The sequence below is a fragment of the Oncorhynchus kisutch genome, linkage group LG20 (genome assembly GCF_002021735.2).
Source record: "Oncorhynchus kisutch isolate 150728-3 linkage group LG20, Okis_V2, whole genome shotgun sequence".
In the NCBI taxonomy this organism is placed as follows: domain Eukaryota; kingdom Metazoa; phylum Chordata; class Actinopteri; order Salmoniformes; family Salmonidae; genus Oncorhynchus; species Oncorhynchus kisutch.
Window position 1 is genome coordinate 11,802,049 of NC_034193.2, and position 17,750 is coordinate 11,819,798.

At 42.3% G+C, this 17,750-nt stretch overlaps 1 protein-coding gene across 3 annotated transcripts in view; it reads right to left on the bottom strand.

Annotated features, from left to right (window-relative positions):
* Window positions 1–17,750, bottom strand: part of LOC109866028 (carbonic anhydrase-related protein 10) — a 330,920-nt gene that overhangs the window by 289,388 nt on the left and 23,782 nt on the right. For all 3 annotated transcript variants that reach the window (XM_031799279.1, XM_031799280.1, XM_020454566.2), the window contains one exon: window positions 10,608–10,682. In XM_031799279.1, coding sequence (XP_031655139.1) covers window positions 10,608–10,682 — 75 coding nt within the window. The remainder of the gene's footprint in view (window positions 1–10,607; window positions 10,683–17,750) is intronic.

The window sequence follows — 17,750 nt, forward strand, 5'->3', positions numbered from 1 at the left end:
CTAACTCCGTTTCTTACCCGGTAAATATCACTTTATTATCTCACCCTAGCTCCCTTTCTTACCCAGTAAATTTCACGTCCTTATCTCACGCTAGCTCCCTTTCTTACCCAGTAAATCTCACTTCATTATCTCACACTAGCTTCCTGTTTTTCCCAGTAAATCTCACTTTATTATCTCACCCTAGTTCCCTTTCTTACCCAGTAAATTTCCCTCCATTATCTCACTCTAGTTCCCTTTCTTACCCAGTAAATCTCCCTCCATTATCTCACCCTAGCTCCGTTTCTTACCCAGTAAATCTCACTTCATTATCTCACCCTAGCTCTGTTTCTTACCCGATAAATATCACTTTATTATCTCACCCTAGCTCCCTTTCTTACCCAGTAAATCTCACTTCATTATCTCAACCTAGCTCCGTGTCTTACCCAATAAATCTCACTTCATTATCTCACCCTAATTCCGTTTCTTACCCGATAAATATCACTTTATTATCTCACCCTAGCTCCCTTTCTTACCCAGTTAATCTCACTTCATTATCTCACACTAGCTTCCTGTTTTACCCAGTAAATCTCACTTTATTTTTTATTTTTTATTTGATTTTTCTCACCTTTATTTAACCAGGTAGGCTAGTTGAGAACACCTTTATTTAACCAGGTAGGCTAGTTGAGAACACCTTTATTTAACCAGGTAGGCTAGTTGAGAACAAGTTCTCATTTGCAACTGCGACCTGGCCAAGATAAAGCATAGCAGTGTGAGCAGACAACAAAGAGTTACACATGGAGTAAACAATTAACAAGTCAATAACACAGTAGAAACCAAAGGGGGAGTCTATATACAATGTGTGCAAAAGGCATGAGGAGGTAGGCAAATAATTACAATTTTGCAGATTAACACTGGAGTGATGAATGATCAGATGGTCATGTATAGGTAGAGATATTGGTGTGCAAAAGAGCAGAAAAGTAAATAAATAAAAACAGTATGGGGATGAGGTAGGTGAGAAAGGGTGGGCTATTTACCAATAGACTATGTACAGCTGCAGCGATCGGTTAGCCGCTCAGATAGCTGATGTTTGAAGTTGGTGAGGGAGATAAAAGTCTCCAACTTCAGCGATTTTTGCAATTCGTTCCAGTCACACTAGTTCCCTTTCTTACCCAGTAAATCTCCCTCCATTATCTCACCCTAGTTCCCTTTCTTACCCTGTAAATCTCCCTCCATTATCTCACCCTAGCTCCATTTCTTACCCATTAAATGTCCCTCCATTATCTCACACTAGCTTCCTGTTTTACCCAGTAAATCTCACTTTATTATCTCACCCTAGCTCCATTTCTTACCCAGTAAATCTCACTTCATTATCTCAACCTAGCTCTGTTTCTTACTCAGTAAATTTCACTTCATTATCTCACCCTAGCTCCTTTTCTTACCCAGTATATTTCACTTCCTTATCTCAACCTAGCTCGCTTTCTTACCCAGTAAATTTCACTTCCTTATCTCAATCTAGCTCCCTTTCTTACCCAGTAAATGTCACTTCCTTATCTCACCCTAGCTCTGTTTCTTACTCAGTAAATGTCACTTCCTTATCTCACCCTAGCTCCATTTCTTACCCTTTAAATCTCACTTTCTTATCTCACCCTAGCTCCATTTCTTACCCTTTAAATCTCACTTCCTTATCTCACCCTAGCTCCCTTTCTTTACCCTTTAAATCTCACTTCCTTATCTCACCCTAGCTCCCTTTTTTTACCCTTTAAGTCTCACTTCCTTATCTCACCCTAGCTTAATTCTTACCCTTTAAGTCTCACTTCCTTATCTCACCCTAGCTACCTTTCTTTACCCAGTAAATGTCACTTCCTTATCTCACCCTAGCTCCCTTTCTTACCCTTTAAATCTCACTTCCTTATCTCACCCTAGCTCCATTTCTTACCCTTTAAGTCTCACTTCCTTATCTCACCCTAGCTCCCTTTCTTACCCTTTAAGTCTCACTTCCTTATCTCACCCTAGCTCCATTTCTTTACCCAGTAAATGTCACTTCCTTATCTCACCCTAGCTCAATTTCTTACCCTTTAAGTCTCACTTCCTTATCTCACCCTAGCTCCATTTCTTACCCTTTAAATCTCACTTCCTTATCTCACCCTAGCTCCATTTCTTACCCTTTAAGTCTCACTTCCTTATCTCACCCTAGCTCCCTTTCTTACCCTTTAAGTCTCACTTCCTTATCTCACCCTAGCTCCATTTCTTTACCCAGTAAATGTCACTTCCTTATCTCACCCTAGCTCCCTTTCTTACCCTTTAAATCTCACTTCCTTATCTCACCCTAGCTCCATTTCTTACCCTTTAAGTCTCACTTCCTTATCTCACCCTAGCTTAATTCTTACCCTTTAAGTCTCACTTCCTTATCTCACCCTAGCTCCCTTTCTTTACCCAGTAAATGTCACTTCCTTATCTCACCCTAGCTCCCTTTCTTACCCTTTAAGTCTCACTTCCTTATCTCACCCTAGCTCCATTTCTTACCCTTTAAATCTCACTTCCTTATCTCACCCTAGCTCCATTTCTTACCCTTTAAATCTCACTTCCTTATCTCACCCTAGCTCCATTTCTTACTCTTTAAATCTCACTTCCTTATCTCACCTTAGCTCCATTTCTTACCCTTTAAATCTCACTTCCTTATCTCACCCTAGCTCCCTTTCTTTACCCTTTAAATCTCACTTCCTTATCTCACCCTAGCTCCTTTTCGTTACCCTTTAAATCTCACTTCCTTATCTCACCCTAGCTCCATTTCTTTACCCTTTAAATCTCACTTCCTTATCTCACCCTAGCTCCCTTTCTTTACCCTTTAAATCTCACTTCCTTATCTCACCCTAGCTCCCTTTCTTTACCCTTTAAATCTCACTTCCTTATCTCACCCTAGCTCCATTTCTTACCCTTTAAGTCTCACTTCCTTATCTCACCCTAGCTCCATTTCTTACCCTTTAAATCTCACTTCCTTATCTCACCCTAGCTCCATTTCTTACCCTTTAAATCTCACTTCCTTATCTCACCCTAGCTCCCTTTCTTTACCCTTTAAATCTCACTTCCTTATCTCACCCTAGCTCCCTTTCTTTACCCTTTAAATCTCACTTCCTTATCTCACCCTAGCTCCATTTCTTACCCTTTAAATCTCACTTCCTTATCTCACCCTAGCTCCCTTTCTTTACCCTTTAAATCTCACTTCCTTATCTCACCCTAGCTCCATTTCTTTACCCTTTAAATCTCACTTCCTTATCTCACCCTAGCTCCATTTCTTACCCTTTAAATCTCACTTCCTTATCTCACCCTAGCTCCATTTCTTACCCTTTAAATCTCACTTCCTTATCTCACCATAGCTCCCTTTCTTTACCCTTTAAATCTCACTTCCTTATCTCACCCTAGCTCCCTTTCGATACCCTTTAAATCTCACTTCCTTATCTCACCCTAGCTCCATTTCTTTACCCTTTAAATCTCACTTCCTTATCTCACCCTAGCTCCATTTCTTTACCCTTTAAATCTCACTTCCTTATCTCACCCTAGCTCCATTTCTTACCCTTTAAATCTCACTTCCTTATCTCACCCTAGCTCCATTTCTTACCCTTTAAGTCTCACTTCCTTATCTCACCCTAGCTGCATTTCTTTACTCAGTAAATCTCACTTCCTTATCTCACCCTAGCTCCCTTTCTTTACCCTTTAAATCTCACTTCCTTATCTCACCCTAGCTCCCTTTCTTTACCCAGTAAATCTAACTTCCTTATCTCACCCTAGCTCCATTTCTTACCCTTTAAGTCTCACATCCTTATCTCACCCTAGCTCCATTTCTTACCCAGTAATTCTCACTTCCTTATCTCACCCTAGCTCCATTTCTTACCCTTTAAGTCTCACTTCCTTATCTCACCCTAGCTCCATTTCTTACCCTTTAAATCTCACTTCCTTATCTCACCCTAGCTCCATTTCTTACCCTTTAAGTCTCACTTCCTTATCTCACCCTAGCTCCATTTCTTACCCAGTAAATCTCACTTCCTTATCTCACCCTAGCTCCATTTCTTTACCCTTTAAGTCTCACTTCCTTATCTCAACCTAGCTCCATTTCATTACCCAGTAAATCTCACTTCCTTATCTCACCCTAGCTCCATTTCTTTACCCTTTAAATCTCACTTCCTTATCTCACCCTAGCTCCCTTTCTTTACCCTTTAAATCTCACTTCCTTATCTCACCCTAGCTCCATTTCTTTACCCTTTAAATCTCACTTCCTTATCTCACCCTAGCTCCATTTCTTACCCTTTAAATCTCACTTCCTTATCTCACCCTAGCTCCATTTCTTACCCTTTAAGTCTCACTTCCTTATCTCACCCTAGCTGCATTTCTTTACTCAGTAAATCTCACTTCCTTATCTCACCCTAGCTCCCTTTCTTTACACTTTAAATCTCACTTCCTTATCTCACCCTAGCTCCATTTCTTACCCTGTAAATCTCACTTCCTTATCTCACCCTAGCTCCATTTCTTTACCCTTTAAATCTCACTTGCTTATCTCACCCTAGCTTCATTTCTTTACCCTTTAAATCTCACTTCCTTATCTCACCCTAGCTCCCTTTCTTTCCCTTTAAATCTCACTTGCTTATCTCACCCTAGCTTCATTTCTTTACCCTTTAAATCTCACTTCCTTATCTCACCCTAGCTCCCTTTCTTTACCCTTTAAATCTCACTTCCTTATCTCACCCTAGCTCCCTTTCTTTACCCTTTAAATCTCACTTCCTTATCTCAACCTAGCTCCATTTCTTTACCCTTTAAATCTCACTTCCTTAACTCACCCTAGCTCCATTTCTTACCCTTTAAATCTCACTTCCTTATCTCACCCTAGCTCCATTTCTTACCCTTTAAGTCTCACTTCCTTATCTCACCCTAGCTCCATTTCTTACCCTTTAAATCTTACTTCCTTATCTCACCCTAGCTCCATTTCTTACCCTTTAAGTCTCACTTCCTTATCTCACCCTAGCTCCATTTCTTACCCAGTAAATCTCACTTCCTTATCTCACCCTAGCTCCATTTCTTACCCTTTAAGTCTCACTTCCTTATCTCACCCTAGCTCCATTTCTTACCCTTTAAATCTCATTTCCTTATCTCACCCTAGCTCCATTTCTTACCCAGTAAATCTCACTTCCTTATCTCACCCTAGCTCCATTTCTTTACCCTTTAAATCTCACTTCCTTATCTCACCCTAGCTCCCTTTCTTTACCCTTTAAATCTCACTTCCTTATCTCACCCTAGCTCCATTTCTTTACCCTTTAAATCTCACTTCCTTATCTCACCCTAGCTCCATTTCTTACCCTTTAAATCTCACTTCCTTATCTCACCCTAGCTCCATTTCTTACCCTTTAAGTCTCACTTGATTATCTCACCCTAGCTGCATTTCTTTACTCAGTAAATCTCACTTCCTTATCTCACCCTAGCTCCCTTTCTTTACCCTTTAAATCTCACTTCCTTATCTCACCCTAGCTCCCTTTCTTTACCCTTTAAATCTCACTTGCTTATCTCACCCTAGCTTCATTTCTTTACCCTTTAAATCTCACTTCCTTATCTCACCCTAGCTCCCTTTCTTTACCCTTTAAATCTCACTTCCTTATCTCACCCTAGCTCCCTTTCTTTACCCTTTAAATCTCACTTCCTTATCTCACCCTAGCTCCCTTTCTTTACCCTTTAAATCTCACTTCCTTATCTCACCCTAGCTCCATTTCTTACCCTTTAAATCTCACTTCCTTATCTCACCCTAGCTCCATTTCTTACCCTTTAAATCTCATTTCCTTATCTCACCCTAGCTCCATTTCTTACCCAGTAAATCTCACTTCCTTATCTCACCCTAGCTCAATTTCTTACCCTTTAAGTCTCACTTCCTTATCTCACCCTAGCTCCCTTTCTTTACCCAGTAAATCTAACTTCCTTATCTCACCCTAGCTCCATTTCTTACCCTTTAAGTCTCATTTCCTTATCTCACCCTAGCTCCATTTCTTTACCCTTTAAATCTCACTTCCTTATCTCACCCTAGCTCCATTTCTTACCCTTTAAGTCTCACTTCCTTATCTCACCCTAGCTCCATTTCTTACCCTTTAAATCTCACTTCCTTATCTCACCCTAGCTCCATTTCTTACCCTTTAAGTCTCACTTCCTTATCTCACCCTAGCTCCATTTCTTACCCAGTAAATCTCACTTCCTTATCTCACCCTAGCTCCATTTCTTTACCCTTTAAGTCTCACTTCCTTATCTCAACCTAGCTCCCTTTCTTTACCCAGTAAATCTCACTTCCTTATCTCACCCTAGCTCCATTTCTTACCCTTTAAATCTCACTTCCTTATCTCACCCTAGCTCCATTTCTTACCCAGTAAATCTCACTTCCTTATCTCACCCTAGCTCCATTTCTTACCCTTTAAGTCTCAATTCCTTATCTCACCCTAGCTCCATTTCTTACCCTTTAAGTCTCACTTGCTTATCTCACCCTAGCTTCATTTCTTTACCCTTTAAATCTCACTTCCTTATCTCACCCTAGCTCCCTTTCTTTACCCTTTAAATCTCACTTCCTTATCTCACCCTAGCTCCCTTTCTTTACCCTTTAAATCTCACTTCCTTATCTCACCCTAGCTCCCTTTCTTTACCCTTTAAATCTCACTTCCTTATCTCACCCTAGCTCCATTTCTTACCCTTTAAATCTCACTTCCTTATCTCACCCTAGCTCCATTTCTTACCCTTTAAATCTCATTTCCTTATCTCACCCTAGCTCCATTTCTTACCCAGTAAATCTCACTTCCTTATCTCACCCTAGCTCAATTTCTTACCCTTTAAGTCTCACTTCCTTATCTCACCCTAGCTCCCTTTCTTTACCCAGTAAATCTAACTTCCTTATCTCACCCTAGCTCCATTTCTTACCCTTTAAGTCTCATTTCCTTATCTCACCCTAGCTCCATTTCTTTACCCTTTAAATCTCACTTCCTTATCTCACCCTAGCTCCATTTCTTACCCTTTAAGTCTCACTTCCTTATCTCACCCTAGCTCCATTTCTTACCCTTTAAATCTCACTTCCTTATCTCACCCTAGCTCCATTTCTTACCCTTTAAGTCTCACTTCCTTATCTCACCCTAGCTCCATTTCTTACCCAGTAAATCTCACTTCCTTATCTCACCCTAGCTCCATTTCTTTACCCTTTAAGTCTCACTTCCTTATCTCAACCTAGCTCCCTTTCTTTACCCAGTAAATCTCACTTCCTTATCTCACCCTAGCTCCATTTCTTACCCTTTAAATCTCATTTCCTTATCTCACCCTAGCTCCATTTCTTACCCAGTAAATCTCACTTCCTTATCTCACCCTAGCTCAATTTCTTACCCTTTAAGTCTCACTTCCTTATCTCACCCTAGCTCCCTTTCTTTACCCAGTAAATCTAACTTCCTTATCTCACCCTAGCTCCATTTCTTACCCTTTAAGTCTCATTTCCTTATCTCACCCTAGCTCCATTTCTTTACCCTTTAAATCTCACTTCCTTATCTCACCCTAGCTCCATTTCTTACCCTTTAAGTCTCACTTCCTTATCTCACCCTAGCTCCATTTCTTACCCTTTAAATCTCACTTCCTTATCTCACCCTAGCTCCATTTCTTACCCTTTAAGTCTCACTTCCTTATCTCACCCTAGCTCCATTTCTTACCCAGTAAATCTCACTTCCTTATCTCACCCTAGCTCCATTTCTTTACCCTTTAAGTCTCACTTCCTTATCTCAACCTAGCTCCCTTTCTTTACCCAGTAAATCTCACTTCCTTATCTCACCCTAGCTCCATTTCTTACCCTTTAAATCTCACTTCCTTATCTCACCCTAGCTCCATTTCTTACCCAGTAAATCTCACTTCCTTATCTCACCCTAGCTCCATTTCTTACCCTTTAAATCTCATTTCCTTATCTCACCCTAGCTCCATTTCTTACCCAGTAAATCTCACTTCCTTATCTCACCCTAGCTCAATTTCTTACCCTTTAAGTCTCACTTCCTTATCTCACCCTAGCTCCCTTTCTTTACCCAGTAAATCTAACTTCCTTATCTCACCCTAGCTCCATTTCTTACCCTTTAAGTCTCATTTCCTTATCTCACCCTAGCTCCATTTCTTTACCCTTTAAATCTCACTTCCTTATCTCACCCTAGCTCCATTTCTTACCCTTTAAGTCTCACTTCCTTATCTCACCCTAGCTCCATTTCTTACCCTTTAAATCTCACTTCCTTATCTCACCCTAGCTCCATTTCTTACCCTTTAAGTCTCACTTCCTTATCTCACCCTAGCTCCATTTCTTACCCAGTAAATCTCACTTCCTTATCTCACCCTAGCTCCATTTCTTTACCCTTTAAGTCTCACTTCCTTATCTCAACCTAGCTCCCTTTCTTTACCCAGTAAATCTCACTTCCTTATCTCACCCTAGCTCCATTTCTTACCCTTTAAATCTCACTTCCTTATCTCACCCTAGCTCCATTTCTTACCCAGTAAATCTCACTTCCTTATCTCACCCTAGCTCCATTTCTTACCCTTTAAGTCTCAATTCCTTATCTCACCCTAGCTCCATTTCTTACCCTTTAAGTCTCACTTCCTTATCTCACCCTAGCTCCATTTCTTACCCTTTAAGTCTCACTTCCTTATCTCACCCTAGCTCCCTTTCTTTACCCAGTAAATGTCACTTCTTTCAAGTCTCCTTCTTTATCAGCTACTATCAGCACCTCTCTGGCGGAGAACGGCGGGACGTAAAAACGTCTGATTACTCCTCCCCTCCCTGGCTCAGGAGGATCATGACTAGCTTATTAGCGGTGCCAGCTGCTGCTGGGTGGTTAGCGGTGCAGGAAGGCCGGTGAGGATAGAGGAGCTGACATTATATTGAACATAAAGCATTTGTCTCTGACAAACACACAGCACAGTCTGACAGTCTGACAACACATGTAATAATGTGTACATGGTCACCTGCAGGTGGAATAAAAAGCATGAAAATGCTTAATTATGCACAAACACACCTCACATGTACATGTATACACTTAGAGCTGGGTGATATTGAACACAATTAATATCGCAAGAAATTGACTTTTTTTTGTTGCAATAACAATAAATTACAATACATTATTTTGTGGGGAGGTGCTGAAGCTGTGAGATATGGACCAGAAGTCATATTGTGATAAATGCAACTATTTTGCTCGATAACAATAAATACAACGATAATCTCATTTTTATGGACAGTTGCTTTACATTAGCGGCAGCGATCTAGCCAACTATTTTTCAGTGCAACGAAAGACAACTGAGATGGTAGCCTATGATTCAAAAAGTAAGCTATTTCATTCAACATATCGAGCGAACGCATTACTGACATGTTGATGTGCAACCTGTTAAAATAAGAACCAGAATTATCCAATTGAATTTGTGCTCTTCAGAGAATTTGCCGACATCTTTGTGCATGTCAGCTGTATTATTCACAACCTGAGGAAGTGAGAACTGAAAAGACTCTGATTCATCTATCCGTAAATGTAGGCTAATGTCCTAAAGAAACGTTTCCAGTGCTAGTCCTAGGCTACTTGTTGAGGTCTAATGACTGCAAATGGTGTATTCTGCTCCTCTCCGCGGGCGAATCAAAACCATACGACAGACTCTCCTCTCCGCTGGTGAATCAAAACCATACGACAGACTCTCCTCTCCGCTGGTGAATCAAAACCATACGAAAGACTCTCCTCTCCACGGGCGAATCAAAACCATATGACAGTCTAATCTGGTTGTAAATTGGTACCGTGAACTCAACATTAAGTGAGAAATAAATGATATACTCATAGAAAGCTGTGACTCTCCTCGCTGTAACTAGAACAGCGGAAGTTGCTTTATAAACTGTCTTTTTCCCGCAATTACATTTTGAGCAACTGTCATGTGCTTGTGCTCCTCAGACTGCATCACTTCCTCCGTGCGCACAGTGAGAGGGAGTGAGAGAGGCTCGCTCATACAGCAGCCGACAGCGAAATGGGAACAAGCAGTTACTTTCACATAATAGTAGGAATCAACATAATGCATAGGCTATTACTGTTGACCAAATAATGGTTTTAGAACAATCTACAGGAACGCTGTGTAGCAAAATCACAGAAAATGACCGACATGCACAAAATGCTTGGGTACAAGGAAGGTAATGTCAGTGTGGGTAGTTGTTGCTTTATCATCCCAGCTCTGCACTCATTTAAAAGAACACATATGCATGCAACACAACACACACACACACCTGCAGCATCATCAAAAGCCCTCAACAGCTCAGCAGAAGAAAAATACAATCTTGGGAAATAATTGTTGTGATGGGTACACATAGAAGGAAATGAACGAGGTAGAAAGAAAGGCCCTTGTAAACCTGCCAGTCAATCAGCGACAAAACAACATCAGCTAGACGACAAGGGCAAGAAAAGTCTTGTAAGAATTAAAAACAGCGCCACTGGCAAGGTAGTCGAGTTATGAAAACAGAAAAAATGCTATGTTCTTCACACTTCACACTGGGGAGAAAAAAACTATAGTTCAAGCTTATAGAAAATAAACATCAGTCTTAACTGTATACAGTACAGTATAGGGATTCTTACCTGGTACGAAGCTCCCCTGAACCACCTCCTTGTATGCCCACCATCCATCATGTATTTTAGGTGCATTTGGCTGAGCTGTCGGAGAGGCAGGAAACAGACAACAATCAGTTGAACGTTCATTTGAGACAAGAGAGACAATATTCGCTCCCGGTGTTCACGTCACCGACTCCTTCGAGGAGATGTTCCATTATGATCCCCTTCCTTTCTAGCCAACCTTGCTAACCTTCTCAGCTAGAGGCCTCCCTGAAGACATGCTGAGAACAAACACATCCTCAGGTTATAAATCCTACACACACTTGCACATACACATACACACCCACACTCACACATACACATACACACCATGGACGCTTTTCCAGGGCGCGTTCTCAGAGCATGCGCAGATAAACTGGCAGGCATATCCAAGGTCATTTTCAACCTCTCCTTGTCCCAGTCTGTAATCCCCGCGTCTTAAAATGACTACTATCACTCCTGTTCCTAAGAACTCTAAGGATGACTAGGATGCCACAATGACTATCACCCTGTAGCTCTCACATCTGTAATCATGAAGTGCTTTGAAAGGATGGTTATGGCAAACATCCACTCTGTCATCCCAGACACCCTAGACCCACTCCAATGTGCATACCGCCCCAGCAGATCCATAGACAACGAAATCTCAATTGAACTGCACATTGCCCTCACCCACCTAGATAAGAGAAATAGCCATAGTACCAGCCAACATTTTGGACACACCAACTCTCTCTCTCATACTTTTCTTTATTTGTACTATTTTCTACATTGTAGAATAATAGTGAAGACAACAAAACTATGAAATAACACACATGGAATCATGTAGTAACCAAAAAAGTGTTAAACAAATCAAAATATATTTTATATTTAAAATTCTTCAAAGTAGCCACCCTTTGCCTTGATGACAGCTTTGCACACTCTTGGCATTCTCTCAACCAGGTTCATGAGGTAGTCACCTGGAATGCATTTCAAATAACAGGTGTGCCATGTTATTTGTGGAATTTCCTTCTTAATGTGTTTGTCCCAATCAGTTGTGTTGTGTTGTGACAAGGTAGGGTTGGTATACAGAAGATAGCTCTATTTGGTAAAATACCAAGTCCATATTATGGCAAGAACAGCTAAAAAAAATCAAAGAGAAATGACAGTCCATCATTACTTAAAGACAAGATCAGTCAATCGGGAAAATTTCAAGAATTTTGAAAGTTTCTTCAAGTGCTGTTGCAAAAACCATCAAGCGCTATGATGAAACTGGCTCTCATGAGGACAGCAACAGGAATGGAAGACCCAGAGTTACCTCTGATGCAGAGGATAAGTTCATTAGAGTTACCAGCCTCAGATTGTAGTCCAAATAAATGCTTCACAGATTTTAAGTAACAGACACATCTCAACATCAACTGTTCACAGGACACTGGTTGAATGGTCAAATTGCTGCAAAAAAAAACACTTCTAAAGGACACCAATAAGAAGAAGAGACTTGCTTGGGCCAAGAAACATGAGTAGAAATCTGTCCTTTGGTCTGATGAGTCCAAATTACATTTTTGGTTCCAACCGCTGTGTCTTGTGAGATGCAGAGTAGGTGAACAGATGAACAGATGATCTCCCCAAGTGTGGTTCCCACCGTGAACCATGGAGGAGCAGGTGTGATGGTGTGGGGGTGATTTGCTGGTGAAACTGTCTGTGATTTATTTAGAATGCAAGGCACACTTAACCAGCATGGCCACCACAGTATTCTGCAGGAATACGCCACCCCATCTTGTTTGAGCTTAGTGGGACTTTCATTTGTTTTTCAACAGGACAATGACCCAACACACCTCCACGCTGTGTAGGGGCTATTTGACCAAGAAGGAGCGTGATGGAGTGCTGCATCAGAAGACCTGGCCTCCACAGTCACCAGATCTCAACCCAATTGAGATGGTTTGGGATGAGTTGGACCGCAAAGTGAAGGAAATGCAGCCAACAAGTGCTCAGCATATGTGGGAACTCCTTCAAGACTGTTGGAAAAGCATTCCAGGTGAAGCTGGTTGAGAGAATGGCAAGTGTGCAAAGCTGTCATTAAGGCAAAGGGTGGCTACTTTGAAGAATCTCAAATATAACATATATATTGATTTGTTTAATCCTTTTTAAGTTACTACACGATTCCAAATATGTTATTTCAAAGTTTAGATGTCTTCGCTATTATTCTACAATGTAGAATAGTAAAAATAAAGAAAAACCCTCGAATGAGTAGGTGTGCCCAAACTTTTGACTGGTGCCGTATGTGAGAATGTTGTAATAGACTACAGCTTGCGTTCAACACCACTGTCCCTTCAAGCTCGTCACCAAGCCTAGACCACGAGACTGGACACCTCCCTCTGCAGCTGGATCCTGGACTTCCTGACGGGCCAACCCCAGGTGGTGAGGGTTGGCAACATCGCATCAACCACGCTGATCCTCAACACAGGGGCCCCTCAGGGGTGCGTGATCAGTCCCCTCCGATACTCCCTGTTCACCCTTGACAGCATGGCTATGCACGACTCCAACACCATCATCAAGTTTGCTGATGACACAATGGTGGTAGGTCTGATCACCGGTGACACTGAGACTGCCAACAAGGAGGAGGTCAGTGACCTGGCACTATGGTTCCTGGGACAACAACCTCTCCCTCAACACCAGTAAGACCAAAGAGCTGATTGTGGACTACAAGAAACGGGGAGCGAGCACACCCCATCCACATCGACAGGTCTGCAGTGGAATGGGTCGAGAGCTTCAAGTTACTCTATGTCCAAATGACTAAGGACTTAAAATGGTCCACTCAAGAAGGCGCGACAGTGCCTCTTCCCACTCAGGAGGTTGAAAAGGTTTGGCATTGGCCTTCCTCCAAAGGTTCTATAGCCGTAACGGTGAAAGCATCTTGACTGGATGCATCACTGCTTGGTATGGCAACAGCACCGCCCTCGATCGAATGGCGCTACAAAGGGTTGTGCGGATAGCCCATTACATCACTGGGGCTGAGGTCCCTGTCATCCAGCGCCTCTATATCAGGCGTTGTGAAAGGAAGGCCAGTGGTACCGGTGCATCTGACACCAACAGCCTCCTGAACAGCTTTTATCCCCAAGCCATAAGACTGTTAAATAGTTAACATAATGGCTACATGGACTATCTGTGTTGACCCTTTTATTTTATTTTTCATGGAGAATCATATCATCAAAATGTATGCTGCTGCTACTCTATTTACCTTATATCCCGATGCCTAGTCATTTGACCCCATTTGACCCCTTTACCTCTATAGCTCCAGTATCCCTATCCCCTTAACCCTTGATATTGATTACTGGTTTGGAGCTTGCAAGAAGGGCAGTTCACTGTACTTGTGCACATGACACTAAAACTTTAAACCACTTCATGTCTCTTTGCAGGCATTAGTATGGAAATACATTCTGTCATGTTGTGTGAACTGCAATACAAATCCCAGATTAGAGAAGGGCTGGACTCTATAATTGAGATGATTAGGTAAAGGTTTTGCTACAAAGGGAGGGTCGGGACCCAGAATTACCAAGGCGAGCTTGGGGGATATTGCTTTTTACACCTCAACTTGTTCCACTCTCCTGCGTTATTCTAGCCAGACTACTCTTCGGTGGGGAGGGGGGGGGGGTCTAGAGGGGTGCCTCTGCTTAATGGAAGTAGGTGGTGGGGGTGGTTCATACCCCCCCCCCCCGACCGAAGAGTAGTCTGGCTAGAATAACGCAGGAGAGTGGTTCAATTTCCCAGAGGGGATAGGGGGTGGAGGGGGTGGATACTGGAGTCCAGAATACCTATTTTCTCCCAGGCAATCGACTTGACAATCAACAACAACCACGTCTGGCAGAAAGTCTGAAGTTTTACCTCCCTGTGGGTGTTGAACAGCATCCCAAAACTGGATCTTAGCCATCCTGACTGGCTGCTGACTGGTTTCTCCAAATGATAGATTGCTTTTCCCTTCCGATGTAAAATGAGGCTGAAGTAAACACTGCCCTTGATGCCAGAGTGTCTGAGTCACTGCATATTGCAATACAGGCACTTTAGAGTTAGTGTTTCCCCTACTATTACCTAGTCAGAGCATCCCGCCTTGTCCTCCGGCCCTAAACTAGTTTTAGTCTTCCTTTAGTCACCATCAAAAACCCATCATGACACAGCGACACAATTGCAGTGCTAAAAGTTTGAGTAAAATGTAAACGTTATAGTAAACAATTGTTGAACAATGGCTATCCGGCTCGAAGGACCAATCCTTCCAATCCTTCTATAGCTTTGCTTCTAATAACACTTTTGCAGTGAATTCAACACGTCGTAAGGTGTAAATAAGATGCTCTTGCCATGGGTGAATGTAGATTTCATTTCTTACCCGTAAGAGATACATTTGTTTTTGAATACCACAAAAATTACAGGGTAGCCTACTCTGCTGACACCGACAAACAGATCAATAAAATCAATGTTGTCTGATCCATATAATCGGCCGACGAAAAGGGGAGACAGAAATACAATATGACGTCCATCTAACATGGAGGAGGACATTTTTGACCAAAATAAAATACAAAATTGGCACCCAATGATAAAGACAGTGAGTATGTACAGGCAATTGTATTTTAAATATTGCGATATGCCTGGCTGGGTCTCGTTACTTTTCATTTGGGCAGTGAGAGCTGCCAAAATTGCTGTTTCTTCCGACTGTAGGCCGTGTGATTTCAAACAATCCACAGCTTTTCTTAAAGACGCTAACAATCCTCTGTGGCCAAATCATGCTTTCTGGTGTAGCTTTATTATCTATTTTTAATTATATTATTTATTTCTGTGTAGACAAGAGTAAGCTAATTAGGCTATATTATTATGCCAATTTAATTCAATTAACTTTACTGAACACTTAGGTTCCCCTAGCCTTATGGACACGCCGCCGATGTATATCTTTTTTAAATATCTTTTTGTTGGTACTTTTTTTCCACTTTTTCTCCCCAATTTCATGATATCCAATTGGCAGTTACAGTCTTGTTCCATCGCTGCAACTCCTGTACGGACTCGGGAGAGGTGAAGGTCGAGAGCCAAGCATCCTCCGAAACAACCAACCCTGCCAAGCCGCACTGCTTCTTGACCAACTGCTTGTTTGACTCGGAAGCCAGCCGCACAAATGTGTCGGAGGAAACACCGTACAACTGGCAACCGGCCCGACACAGGAGACGCTAGAGCGCGATGAGCCAAGGACATCCCAGCCGAACAAACCCTCCCCTAACCCGGACGATGCTGGGTCTCAGGGCTTCAACACATTCCAGGATCGAACCTGGATCTGTAGTGATGCCTCAAGCACTGTGATACAGGGCTTAGACCGCTGCGCCACTCGGGAGGCCCTCGCCTACGCCTTTTAATCTGGCATTAACACAACCAGTCATGATCTTTTCATGTGATGGTCAAACAATCACTTACAGTGCACTGTGCACCTGCAATTTGATGAATAGAAAGAGACTTTTGTACAAAACACCAATGTGTATTATAATGACATTCTGTGACTGTCATTAGGTCTACACTTATAGCCTGAATTGATGCATCCACGCCCGCCTCGGTCTGGTCCACTCATCTCGCCTTGTCCGCAAGCGTCTCAGCCACTCATCCTTGACAAAATGTAAGTATTCTTCTCACACCACAATGCATATTGGAGTGTATACCACCCGGTGTCCAGTCAATTTGCACATTTTATATTCTGCTGAAATGCAGTAATGTTAAATAGAGGTGTAATAGTTTTTTGGGCATGTTGTATTTATTGTTTTACCGGTACGGCGTATCCCACTATTTATTTTGCAGGGACGCCGTACCGGACCATACTGGCTTACTTTCACCTCTGGCTCCAGAACAATCCTATATGTGTCTTATCAGGAAGTACCACCAGGGAGTGTGTGTGTGTGTGTGTGTGTGTGTGTGTGTGTGTGTGTGTGTGTGTGTGTGTGTGTGTGTGTGTGTGTGTGTGTGTGTGTGTGTGTGTGTGTGTGTGTGTGGGTGTGTGTGGGTGGGTGTGTGGGTGTGTGTGCATTCTCCAAAAAGGTTCTATAGAGCACCAAAAAAAGGGTTCCGCTTTGGTTACATCCCTTTTTGGGGGATATAGAACACTGTTTTATGGTTCTTTATAGAACATTTTTGGAGAATGGTTGTATAAAGAGCCTTTCTCAAATCGGTCAATCCATTTGAAGAAGCCTACAGTTTTTTTTATTCTGGTCAGCCATTTTATATTGCTAAAATTCCGTGTTATTATTGTGTTAATTGACAAGTTGAATCTAGTGAACTACCTCTGGAACAGCTGGGGGTTCCTGAGGAGAGAACTGAGAACCACTGACTGATTTAGTCAACTGTTCTGAATTGACAGAAGGCCAACATCTGCACACAACACAGATGATAAAGATGCTGGAATCTTAGGATTTGTCTTTTGCTAAGCTACTTTTCAAAGAGCAGAAGGGCATTAATCTTGGGCCAGACACTCTTTGCTTAGTGAAAAAAAATTCTGCAGAATCAATTCTGTTTAGCGGAACTGGGTTTGTGAATGGAACCACTTGTCATATTTTTCTCTGTTTTTGTCATGTCTAATGGGACTAAAAGCTTGTTAATTATTCTGAGTCAGACAGTGATAATGTCAAACATTCTAGAATGATTGGCTGCCAGAAAGAGAGAGAGAGCGAGGACAGAGAGAGGGACAGAGAGAGAGAGAGAGGGAGAGAGACAGAGAGAGAGATAGAGAGAGACAGAGAGAGAGATAGAGAGAGAGGGAGAGAGAGATAGAGAGAGACAGAGAGAGAGATAGAGAGAGACAGAGAGAGAGAGGGAGGGAGAGAGACAGAGAGAGACAGAGGGAGGGAGAGAGACAGAGAGAGAGACAGAGAGAGAGACAGAGAGAGAGAGATGGTGAGAGAGAGAGAGGACAGAGAGAGAGAGAGAGAGAGAGAGAGAGAGAGAGGAGAGAGAGACAGAGAGAGAGATAGAGAGAGACAGAGAGAGAGAGGGAGGGAGAGAGACAGAGAGAGACAGAGGGAGGGAGAGAGACAGAGAGAGACAGAGAGAGAGAGAGAGAGAGAGAGAGAGAGAGAGAGAGAGAGAGAGAGAGAGAGGGAGGGAGACAGACAGAGAGAGAGACAGAGAGAGAGAGAGAGA